This window comes from Acinonyx jubatus, chromosome E2 (genome assembly GCF_027475565.1).
Source record: "Acinonyx jubatus isolate Ajub_Pintada_27869175 chromosome E2, VMU_Ajub_asm_v1.0, whole genome shotgun sequence".
Taxonomy (NCBI): Eukaryota; Metazoa; Chordata; class Mammalia; order Carnivora; family Felidae; genus Acinonyx; species Acinonyx jubatus.
This window is the reverse complement of record NC_069396.1, coordinates 17,713,234-17,726,211: the sequence shown is the minus strand read 5'-3', so window position 1 is coordinate 17,726,211 and position 12,978 is coordinate 17,713,234. Positions and strand designations below refer to the sequence as shown.

The 12,978-nt window shown below is 44.6% G+C and overlaps 1 protein-coding gene across 1 annotated transcript in view; it reads left to right on the top strand.

Annotated features, from left to right (window-relative positions):
* Positions 1-1,872: 1,872 nt before the first annotated feature.
* Positions 1,873-12,978, top strand: part of CDH3 (cadherin 3) — a 59,788-nt gene continuing 48,682 nt past the window's right edge. Inside the window, exon 1 of the mRNA XM_027076076.2 lies at positions 1,873-2,073. Coding sequence (XP_026931877.1) covers positions 2,065-2,073 — 9 coding nt within the window. The 5' untranslated portion in view covers positions 1,873-2,064. The remainder of the gene's footprint in view (positions 2,074-12,978) is intronic.

Here is a 12,978-nt window from a genome sequence, read left to right as displayed (position 1 = left end):
AAACTCTAACATTTGTTCATTTGGTTTGGTGGGAATGTTTTTTTCTTCCTTGTCCTTTACTTCTACCCCTCTCCAACCCCCCAAATTCCTGTAACTAGTTTAATTACAATTGTTCTGAATTCTTTCTTCCTGCATGCAGCTTGGGGACCTGGCCTTCTCCAGTCAGCCCTGACACCTGTCTTGTCACAGGCAGGCTCAGCCAGTGTGCAAGGCACCTGGTACTGCTCTCCAGGGCCCTCCAGCTTGGGCCCACCCATGCCCGCAGGTGGCTGTATTATTGCCGAAGTTTCAGATCTCACGCTTTGATCCTCAACGTGCTTGAAGAGTATCAACTCATTAGCTTCACTGTCTGAAAATAAGGGCTTTCCCCATCTTCCACTGCAAGGGGTCCTGACACCCTCCTACAATCAGCTGCAGGTAAACCTTAGGGAGGGTGTTTGTACAAAAGATGTCTGGGAAAGGGGGAACACAACAGACACACACGCCAGAGGCGATTTCCTTCCGTGGCAGATGCCAAATGAAGGACTTTATCAGGCTCTTTAAATTTTTAAAGACTTGTTGGAGATGTTTTGTCTTGCTGTCCCTGTTTTAATGAGGAGGGCACACAAATGGGTTCTGGTGTCCTTAACTACTGTGTGTGAGGGTGTGAGAGCAAAGACCACTGCAGAGGGCTATAAAATACAGATTAGTAGGTGAGGGAGAGGCTTGGAATCAGGAGACCTGCTCCTGGATTCTGCTGTTTGGACACTTCTCTCTTCTCAGTCCAGGGTTTTATATCCACAGGGAGATCCTGATGTTGTTCTTTTTGGTTTTCCTTGATAAGTTCTCGATTAGACACTCTGGAAAATTGGAGTTTGGATAAGACTGGTTGTTTTTGTTCTTTTAGGATTTTATTTTTAAGTAATCTCTGCACCCAACATCAGGCTCGAACTTACAACCCCAAGATCAAGAGTTGCACACTCAACCAAATGAGCCAGCCAGGTGTCCTGGATAAGACTGGTATTTAACTCACAAATAACACACGCTCTCTGTAGAAAATAGGAAAAAAAAAAAACAAAAAAACAAAAAAACAAAAAAAAAAACCACACATAGATAAGCCAAAAAGGAAGAAAGAGAGAGAGCACCTAGTATGTAGTATGTACTAGCACTGTGCTAGGTGCTAGCGATATCATGGGGAGCAAACTGTAAATCCCATGAAGACACACACCTTGTCTGTTATGTTTCGAGGTTGGCACTGGCCTGCTTGCTGGGAAATTGTAGAGCTTGAGCTGGGTGCTGGTTACACTGGTATATACATTTGTAAAAATTATTTAAGCTTCACATTTAAGATTTGCACACTCAACTAAGTGTAAGTTATTTCTCAATAAAATAAAATGTTCTAAGAAGTATTTCTCAGAGTATAGGCCTACTATTAGGTGGTTTTAAATCACATAGGCCACCCCCCGCCCCTCCAAAATTCCTTTTAATTCTCTTTCAGTCCTTGAAGGAGAAAGTTTCACTTTGATGTCCGTATGTCTTCAACATCTAACGCTTAGTGATTTCCCTTTTTAAACAGAGCTGATCCTAGGCTCAGCCCCCAGCAGGCAATAATCTCCAGCTGGAACCTAGTGACATTGTTTTATTTTTATTGAACTGATTCGCTATTTATGGCAAGTGGTGTTCGTTTCCCATTTGACGGAGTAATGTTGCTTTTTTTTGTAAGTAAATATTTCCAGCAAATTTAAATTAAAAGTGAGTTGATTTTAATACTAATTTTACATATAGAGTACCCCTGGGATATGGATGGGGCAAAAACAAAAATGATTCCTTTTCTTTTTTTTAACAATTTTTAATTTTTTAATTTTTTTTTTTTTTTTAAATTTTAGAAAGAGAGCGAGCATGAGTCGGGGGAGAGGGGCAGAGGGAGAGAGAGACAGAATCAACGCTGAGTGTGGAGCCCGATGTGGAGCTTGAATTCATGACCCTGGGATGGTAACCTGAGCCAAAATCAAGTCAGATGCTCAAGTGACTGAGACACCCAGGCACCCCCAAAGACTATTCTTCAATGACTGAAGTTTGGAGAACATGGTTCTAGTAAATTTGAGCTAGAAAAACAAACTGTCACTTGGCTGCACATACACACCTGCAGCTACATTCTCTGTTGAAGGAAACTTGAAAAGAATTCTCCATACATTTCTCCTCACCTCTAATTTACTCTTCTGTCTAATCCAGTATTGTTACTGGGTTGATTTCTTGCTAAAACTATGCTCCCAACAAACTCGAGCAGCCAAATTCAATGGACATATCTCTGACCACATCTTTCAAGCTCCCAGCAACTTTGACCCAACTGATCACTTCCTCTTTTCTGAAACCCTTTCATTTGTGGACTTCAATCTTATGGTTGGTTTTCCTTTTACCTCTCTTAGTCCCTCCTTCCCTGCCCAGTCTTCAAACGTCAGAGGGCAACAGGGCTAATCCAATGCATTTAAGTGCTGACTGTTCGGAGATACCCATGTTGGTATATCCAACCCTGCCCATAGCCCGTGGTGAACTTGACATCTGCATCTGGCTAGCTCCAACTTCACAATCCAGATGTAACTTGATTCCTCCTGCACTTGATTTTGTCTCCATAAATAGCACCATCTCCTCTTTTCCTTCATCCTCAAAATCAATCTATCATCAAGTCTTGCCAATTCCACCCCAAAGCTCTATCAGGAATCTGACCACTCTACTTCATCTTGTCTTGTGGCCCCAGGCAAGCTCATCATCTCTTGTCTGGACCCAGCACCAGCCTTCTCTCTTGTCCTTCATTCATTCCTCCTGCCCCCAGTTCATTTTCACACAGCAGCCGGAAGGATTGTTACAAAATATAAATCAGGCAATATTCCTCCTCTGCTTAAAATTTTTGATTTTCTTTTATTCTGGGATAAAAGACTACTCTCTGTGGCTACAGAGCCCTATATGATCTGGCGCACACCTGTTTCTCTGCTGTTACCTCATCTGTCTCTCTGATTCATTCTGCTTCGGCCACACTGACTTCTTTGTTCCTGATTTGTAGAAGTTGCTTACCTCAGGACCTTGGCACATGCCTGTTCCTTCTGCCTGGAATACTTTCTCCCAACTTTTCCATGACTGACTCCTTCTCAGCCTTCAAGTCTTAGCTTCAGTGTTGCTTCCTCAGAGCATCTGCCCTGACCATTCTGTCAATAAATTGGCTTCCCTAGAGATTTTCTTGTTACTTTATGTCCACCTTAGCACTTTCAGTAGTCTCTATCTTGTTTGTTAACTTCTCTACTTTTTTTCTTATAAACTCCTTGAAAGGACCTTGTTTATTTGATTTCCTGCTGCATCCTCAATGCCCCAAATAGCACCTGACACATGGTAGGCCCTCAATAAGTATTTCTTGAATGTAATAAATGGAGAGGTAGGTGGGGACTAGACCAGGCAGAACCTTGACAGAGCATAGTGCAGAGGCCTTTAGGAATTTTAATCAGATAAAGTGATCTGTTTGTTTGTTTGCTTGTTTATGTTTTATGTTTTATTTGTTTACTCATTTAGGAAGTTTTATTTTAAAACGTTTCTTTGTTTTGAGAAAGAGAGAGAGTGCAAGCAGGGGAGGGCAGAGAGAGAGAGAGAGAGAGAGAGAGAGAGAGAGAATCCCAAGCGGGCTCCATGCGGTCAGCGCAGAGCCCGATGCGGAGCTCAAACTCACAAACCATGAGATCATGACCCGAGCCAAAATCAAAAGTCAGACATTCAACCTACTGAGCCCCCCAGGCACCCCTATTTAGGCAGTTTTAAGTGATCAGTCTGACATGAGTGGGGAAAACAGGTAGGAGGGGAATTAAGGAAGGCTACTGCAGTCGTCCAGGAGAGAGATGGTAGAATAAGATGCACAAAGCATTTAGCATTTGATGATATGGACAAAGGGGGAGTTACTATTGCCAATAAAGCAGGCAAGCAAGGGCTGCCTGAACTAATGACTAAGGAAAGTGCTGAGTTCAGAGAGAGAGAGAGAGAGAGAGAGAGAGAGAGAGATTTGTGTATCCTCTGGAATTTTTGAGCCCCCAATCTCCTCCTCTGGTGAAAGGCTAGAATTTCTTCCCTTGTCAAGTTATTTGAACTGTATTCTGACAGTTTATTCTTCATTCATATGTGCATCTTCCCACTTGTGTTTCTCCTCATCACCACTGGCTGGGAGGGAGAATTTCCTAGAGAGAACTTCTAACACTTCTCATTAGCTGTGTGACCTGGTAGGGCACCCAGTCTCTCCGAACTCAGTTTCATCTGTAAAATGAAGACTCTGATATCTATCCTGTCCATCGTGGGGATCAGGGAATAACTGTACCAAAAATATTTTCAAAATTCAAGAAAAAGTATTACTATTATTATTTCATTCAACAAATATTTATTAAGCACCTGCTAAGTGCCAGGCACTGCTGTTGGTGCTGGGAATATAGTAATGGTGTGCGGAGAGGAGACAAAAGTCCAGCCTTTATGGGGTTGGTTATTATGAAGTCCATTTAGATTGTGGGCTTTTTGGATTTTGATAATCTTTTCCAAATTGTCTGATCACCATGGGCTCCTGTTAAAAAGTATATATTCTTCACCCAACCAGAGTCTCAGTCAGAATAGGGAAGGTAGAATGCAGGATTAACTAACTCCCTGAAGTTGTTCACAAAGGACTGAAAATAAGAGATTATGTGGATTAAAGTGCCTCCTTTTTTCTTTCCCAAACGCTGATCAGCCAGTCAGAAATCCTGCGTACATGTCTGTTTATACACTGAATTTTCCAAAACAGTTCTTATAAGAAGTGGCTTCAGATGCCTCCTAGGGAAAGCAAGTCCAAACGTCAGAACCAGCCATGTGACCTTGAAGGAGAAGGCAGTGACGATAGCAGAAACTGCTGCCCTTGGCGGTGTTTTTGTCTGCCAGAGAGCTTGCTGTGCAGCTGGGGCAGGCCACCTTCCTGATCTGGATCTAGGTGTCTTCATCACCAGAACAAGGTCAGGGTTTCCTGAATACCAGTTCATGGAGGCCTGCTGGGTTAGCAGCATCTGAATCACCTGGGGATCTTTTAAATATCCATATTCCTGGGCCCCATGGACCAACGAGTCTGATTCAGTAGGTATAGGATGGCATCCATCATCTCCTCTATTTTTAATTTGCTTCCTGAGCAAATTTTTGATATGCATCCAGATTTGGGATGTTACTAGGGTAGATCAAACTCTTTGTGCCTCAGTTTTGTGATGTAAATGTGATCTGTAGACTGTAATCATTCCTCAGATGGTAGAATTGAGAAAGTTATCTTACATAATACACTTAGAACACTGGCACGTATTTGTAAGTTTTCTTTTTTTTATGTTTATTATTTTTGAGAGAGAGAGAGAGAGACAGCGCGTGAGCATGAGCGGAGGAGGGGCAGAGAATGAGGGAGATAGAGGATCTGAAGTGGGCCCTGTGCTGACAGCAGAGAGCTCCATGCGGCGCTTGAACTCACAAACCTCAAGATCATGATCTGAGTCAAATGCTCAACTGACTGAGCTACCCAGGTGCCCCAGCACTGTGTAAGTTTTAACTCTTCTATCAGTCAAGTTCCAATAGGGAAGGCAAAAAACACTGTGAGTCTTTAAAGCAAAGGGAACTTAATACAGAAGTGATGGAGAGGCTGAGAAGTCAAATAGAGGACAGTGATGTGACCTACAGATTAGGCAGCAAGAAATCATCCACCACTGAGCAGGAAGAAGAGAGGGAAACGGTGGTGTTACTGGAGCCCAGAGTCTGGCAGAACCTGGAACCACAGCAAGAGCTGGAGCTGTAGACAAGACACAGCCTTTGCCAAGACACTGCTGTAGGAGAAGAAATACCCTGGCCTTTCCATTGTCACACCCTCTAGTCTCCCTCTAGTGCTTCCCACTGTCCGACCCCAGCAGGAAGTTATCTCTCAAGGGAGCCTGGGAAACCTAAATTGCAGGTCACCTGCCTCTTAGAGGAAGGATGAAGAATGGCTTTGAGGATAGATTATTATTATTATTTTATTGTTATTATTATTTTCTTTAAGGCCCTTTTTGGCCATACACTTCTCAAAGTCTCTAGACCTTGGCCAACCACAAGTCTTCAGGGCTTTGTGAGTGCTTATCGATTAATTGATTCTGTGTGCTCAGTGTACACACATACATAAATGCTTGGCCTCTGATCTCTGGAAACTGACAGCTCAGACCTTGGCAAAACTTCACCAGTGCTGAAGGCAGCACAGCCCCTCCAAGATTCAAGGAAAGGGAAGGCATATGGATCAAGTTTCTTGCTGGGGATCAGCTGTCTCAGCACCTTAAAGGATTCAGAAGTGATAGATGGAAGGAGTTGGCCAGTGACATTGCCAGACAAAAAGGAAGGTCTCAGAAAAATCAAGAACAAATATAAAGAAGTAAGACTATGGAATCGTTTGTTCAGAGCACTGGGCAGTGGAGGGGAGGGACAGGAAATAGGACCTCACCCAGTTTTAAGGCTACTTCCTAGAAAAGACTACAAAATACCCGCTTGTCTTTGGGACACATCCCCATAAATGTGCTGTGTGGGAGTGGAGATCTGGGAATTTTTGCTACCAAAAATGGGCAGGAAAGCTCTTTCTAAATGTTTCTTGGAGGACCCAGAATTTAACCTTGAACCAGGGGCAAATATGTTTATTTTAAGAGGTTTTTAAGAGAAAGGATTGGATATTGTGGAATTCTTCCTAATATACCAAAGACCTGCTTCACAAATTCATTCTTCCAGCAAATACTGATGGATAGCAGCTTGGCAACTGGTTCAGGCAATGAATGCTGGAGTGAGGCAGAACTGGGTTGCACTGTGGCTCTGCCTCTGCCTTACCTGTATGGTCTTGGGCAAGGGACTTAACCCCAGTTTCCTTGTCTGTGAAAAGAGAATAATATGAACTACTATGTCAAGTTGTGAGGATTCGAATGAGTTCATGCATAAAAGTAATTAGTACAGAGTCTGTGTCCAGTGCGTGCTCAGGAAATAGTAGTAGTTCATTTTATTATGACTTGTTTTATTTGTATGACACTTTGCAAAACATTTATCTCTGTATTAGCTCATTGGATCTCTCATCAGAAAGATCTTGTTGATTTCATCCATTCAATAAATACTTGAGTATTTTATGCTAAGCTGTTCTAGGCACTGAATGTACAACAGTGAACAGCAGACAAAAATACTTTTCACGGGCATCTGGGTGGCTCAGTCGGTTAAACCTTCATTTATCTCTTGGTTTTGGTTCAAGTCATGATCTCATGGTTCATGAATTCAGGCCTGACATCAGGCTCTGCACTGACAACCTGGAGCTTGCTCGGGATTCTCTCTCCCTCTCTCTCTCTCTCTGGCCTCTCCAGCTCTCTCTCTCCCCCCTCCCCCACCTCTCTCCCAAAATAAATAAATAAACTTAAAAAATTACCTATCTTTCACAGAGGATACACTCAATGAGGGGAGAGTGACAATAAATACAATTTAATAAGCACTTATGTTTATAATGTTCTAAAGTGCTTTACAAATAGTAAATCATAACCTATGAGGAAGGTATTATTATGCTTATCCCATTTTCTAGATGAGACTGCTGGAGCACAAGAGAGTTGATCAAGGGTCTCACACTCTACCAACTGAGCCAGCCCAGAACCCCTAGAGAATACTGGAACACACAGGAGTTAGAATCACCTACCTAATCCCATAGGTCAGAAAAGCTGGATTCAGGATTCAAAGCCAGACAGTGGCTCTTGCCACTTACTCTTTTTTCTTTTTCTTTTTCTTTTCTTAGAGAGAGAGAGAGGGAGGAAGAGAGAACACAGGCAAGTGAGTACACAGGGGAGAGGGGCAGAGGGAGAGAGAGAGAGAGAGAATCTTAAGTAGTTTCTACCCCCAGCACAGAGCCCAAGACACGGCTCGATTCCACAAACCATGAGATCATGTCTTGAGCCGAAATAAAGAGTCAGACACTTAACCGACTAAGCTACCCAGGCGCCCCTGGAGTCCTTGCTCTTAATCATTACTGTGTGTTGCCTCCAAAAAGAAAAAAAAAATTAATGTATGTACTAATAAATTAGTGTGTGATAAACGCTCTGAAAAAATAAAGCAGGGTGAAGGGCGAAAGAGGGTGATGGGAGAATGCTCTCTATGCATGATGGTCAGGGAAGCCATCTCAAAGGAGCAACATCTGAGCAGAGGCCTGAAGGAGTGAGGGAGAGAGGCAGGTGGACGTCTTTGGGAAGGGCGATCCAGCAGACGGAAGCACAAGTCAAAGGCTGCAGGCAGGCCCGCGCCCGGTGTGTTCCGAGAACCGCAGGGAGGCAAGTGCTGGAAAAGCAGAGTGAGTACAAGATGAGTCAGGGAGTGAAAGACACCTCAGGCTGGAAGGATGCAATTGCCTTTCACTGAGATGGACAGATTGTGAGAGGAGCAGGTTTGTAGGGGAAGTCAGGAGTTCAGTTTGGGATAATTCTCACCATCACCCATCAAATAGCAACGACTAACTCCAGAGGGCTTTGAGGGATTAAATAACTCACCCCGGGTCACCCAGGCAGTCGTCTTTAGAGGCAAGGTTCAGACTCGTGTCTGTCAACCTTAATTTCAATGCCACAGGCCTTTCCCGGGTTGGGTGGTGTGGGGGAATCTGGAGAAGTTATATTCTGATCCCTGACCCAAGGAGCTCCCAATGAGGGAAAAAAGGGGTGCTAGAGAGTGAGGTAGAAAGACAGAGGAAAGTAACAATGCCGGAGACTGCACATCACAGTAAGTAGCATGAGTTTATTACGTATTTATTTTGAGAGAGAGCGAGAGAGCAAGCACATGGGAGCATGCTTGGGGGAGGGGCAGAGGTACAGAGAAAGAGAGATAGAGAGAGAGAGGGAGAGAGAGAGAGGGAGAGAGAGAGAATGAATCTTAAGCAGTCTCCATGCCCAGTGTGAGCTGACACAGGGCTGGATCTCAAGACCTGACTATGAGATCATGACTGCCAAAATCAAGTCGCATGCTTAATAGATTGAGCCACCCAGGTACCCCTAGCAGGAGTTTAAATGCAGACAAGAAACTCAGGAAAAGTGTAGTTCTTGTTTTTTTAATCAGAGAAAAGTTTACTTTTCTTATGTTCTTTTCTTCTCTCTCTCTCTTATTTTGTGTACTTCTTTTCGAAAAAGCAAAAAATGAAAGACTCCTGGCTCTGTGTACATGGAGGGTGCCCTGGACAGTATAGACATTCTGACTGCTGAAGGCCATGCTCTGTCAGAGATGGGAAGGCCCCAGAGGCCCAGAATTCTACCCAGGCAGGTCTTTTTCTACAGACTGCCCCTAGAACTGATGCTTTCCCAACATGACAAATGTATATCCCCAGACAAGACATCTCCCCCAGACCTGGTGTCTCCAACCACAGCCTCCTCAACATGCTACTACCAGGCATCTCTAAACATGCCCCAATTTGAAGTCCTGATCTTCCCCCAATTCCAAACTTGTTCCATCTGCAGTGGGATTCCAAGAAGCCCACCCTGAGATGGATTCATGTGCCTGGATGACTTACTAAGGAAGGGATCCCAAGAGGAGTAGGTAAAGGAGTGGGAGAAACAGGACAAAAAAGGCCCCTAGTGGGGCATCTGGCTTGCTCCGTCAGAAGAGCATGTGACTGTTGATCTCAGGGTCATGTGTTGGAGCCCCATGTTGGGTGTAAGATTATGAAAAAAATAAATTTAAAAAAGAAGGAGAAGGAGGGGAAGGAGAAGAAGAAGAAGAAGAAGGAGACAGATAAAGAGAAGAAGGAGAAGAAGAAGGAGAGGAGGAGGATCAGGAGGAGGAGAAAGAGGAGAAGAAGAAAAAGAAGAAGGAGGACGGGGAGGCGAGAAGCTGAACAGGGGTGTGATTTCAGACCAAGTCCCCAGAGAGTAGCTTCAGCCTGATCCCACAGAAGAATGCTAGATGTAAGTTACTCTGAATTTGTCAGGCTGGGGGAAAGGGACCTGGGCTTCCATATTCCTGCACCAGTTGGTTATTGGCTAAGAGTTGGGGAAGTGAGCTCCTGGGCACTTCCTTACAAGAGCAAAGGAACCCCAGTAGCAGATGGGCAGGTCTCTGAAGAGAGTCACATGTGCAGGCTGCTAGAAGCATCAGCACACACAAGCCAAGAAAGGGGAGCTCAGAAACCATTAAAGGGATCCCAGGGAGGATCTGAGTGGTACCCTCACCATGTCTACTACACATACCTTCCCAAACTCAAAAAATGGTGTTGCCATCCTGCTGGTTGCTCAGGCCTCAAACCCTGGAGTCATCCTTGACCTACTCTTTCTATCACACCCATATCCAATCCTTTAGCCAATCTTGTTGTTGGCAATATCTTTATTTAAAAAAAGAATTTTTTTAAGTAATCTCTATGCCCAAAATGGGGCTGGATTTCATGATCGGGAGCTCAAGAGTCCCATGGTCTACTGACTGAGCCAGCCAGGTGTCCTGGCTGTATCTTTAAAATATACTCAGAGCCTAATCACTCCTTTAAAGTAACTTCTTAAAAATCGTGGTAGAATTCATGTAACATACAGTTCAGTGGCATTAAGTACATTCACATTGTTGTGCAAGCCTCACCACCATCCATCCACAGAACTCTTTTCATCATGCAAAAATAAAACTCTGTACCTGTTGAACATCTTGTTTATTTATTCATGTGTGGATGGACACTTGGATTACTCCCGCCTCTTGCCTATTGCAAATAATGCTGCTATGAACATGGATATTCAAGGGGCGCCTGGGTGGCTCAGTCGGTTAAGTGGGCTGACTTCGGGTCAGGTCATGATCTTGCAGTCTGTGGGTTCAAGCCCCGCATCGGGCTCTGTGCTGACGGCTCAGAGCCTGGAGCCTGTTTCAGATTCTGTGTCTCCCTCTCTCTGACCCTCCCCCGTTCATGCTCTGTCTCTCTCGGTCTCAAAAATAAATAAACATTAAAAAAAAAAAGAACATGGATATTCAAAAAAAATTTTTTTAACGTTTATTCATTTTTGAGAGACAGAGAGAGACAGAGTATGAGTGGGGAAAGGGTAGAGAGAGGGAGACACAGAATCTGAAACAGGCTCCAGGCTCCGAGCTGTCAACACAGAGCCTGATGCGGGGCTCAAACTCACGAACTGCGAGATCATGACCTGACCCGCAGTCGAACACTCAACCTACTGAGCCACCCAGGCGCCCCGAACAGGGATATTCAAATATCTAATTGAGTCCCTGCTCTCAATTCTTTTGAGTATGTATCTAGAAGTGGAATTGCTAGACCATATGACAATTCTATTTTTAATTTTTTTAGTAACTGTCATGCTGTTTTCCACGGTTTTCCATACTGGCTACACCATTTTACGTTCCCACCAACAATGCACAAATGTTCCAATTTTTCCATATCCTCACCAACACTTGTTATTTTCTGTTTTGTTTTGTTTTTTAATCCGATCATTTCTTATCCCTTCTATAATGTCCACCCTAAACCAAGCCTTTTCAGTTTTTGCCTGGATGATTGCAGTAGGATCCCAGCTGACCTGCCTGCTTCTACCCTCATCCTCTGCGGTCTCAATACTACTCCTCTGCTCAAGGTCTCCAGTGCCTTCCTTCCTTCCCACTCAGTAAAACCCAAGTTCTGACAGTGGCCTATGATTTATTCCCCACCCTTCCAACTCTGACTCATTTCCTACTTGCTCACTCTACTCCAGCCACTGTCTCTCTCTCTCTCTTTTTTTTTTTCTGTCCCAAGTAAACTACTGCCTCAGGGCCTTTGCCCAGATTTCTCTGCCTGGCATACTCTTTCTTCAGAATCCTTGTGTAACCTGCTTCTTCACTTCCTTCAGGTATTGTTCAAATGTCCATTTCTCATTGAGGCCTCTGGACTTTGCCCCTTGCTCACCCACCCCTCATCCATTTTCTTTCTGTCTTCCCCCATCCTGCCATGTGACTGGGGAGAATGACCCCTAGACACTCCACTACTTGGGCTTTCTTGCCCTTAGGCTTCTGGGTGGGTTTAGTCCATGGGAAGCGCTGCCAGGAGATGAATGGCAAACGGAGAGAGATGTTGGAGTTTTCCCACATCCTCCCTGCTCTGGGCAGTGCCTGTGTCTGCTTGGACACCAGCTGCATCTGGGAGGGGTGGTCCTTCATTCTCCAGCTTTCCCCAACCCCCAACTTTCAATGACACCATTTCTTCCCTTTGCCCTTCAGGCTTCAAAGTTCTAAGGCCTTTCTGCTGTTGTGGGTCCCTGGTGCCTCAACATCCCTCTTGATTCTCTGAACCCTGCCCATTCCTCTAGTCCCTTCACTAAGGCTTGAACCACTTGACCTGGAGTCTGTCTTCTGCTGGACCCTGACTGAAACACCTTCCAGATCACTTTATGTACAATTTCCAACCCTACCTTATGTCTCATGAATTGGCACTTCCCACTTGGTTCTTGTTCATCTACACAGCATGTATTATCTAACATACATTTACTTATTTGGTTATTTTCCTTGATTCCCCCCACCCCCACACTTGAGGATGGAAGGTCCAAGGGTGCAGAGTTATCTGTTTTGTTCTCTATTGTATCTCCGGTGCTTGGCACATAGCATGCTACCAGCAAATATTTGTTGAATGAATGAATGAATAAATAAATGACCAATAAGGGGGAGCCACAAAGAAGCCAGGAGTGTGGTCCAAGTTGCAGGCAGAAGAGCTGACTCTCCATTTCTCCTCTCCCCGCCCTCTCCCGGAATGCTGAGTGCCCTAGAAGGAGGCGGAAATGAGCGCGCTCAACAGCCCTCTAGCCGGGTGTTTACTTAATTAGGGCCTGTATCTCGAGGCTCGTCTGTGTTTAACGGTCCACCTAATGGCTTCATCTGGTTCCGGGCCGGCTCAGCGGAACCTTCGAGGCGAAGATAGGTGGAGCCACGGGGTACCCTCTGGGGTCTTCGCTGCCACCATGCTCCCCAGCACGGACATCTAACCTCTCCTGCACGGAAAGCGACCCC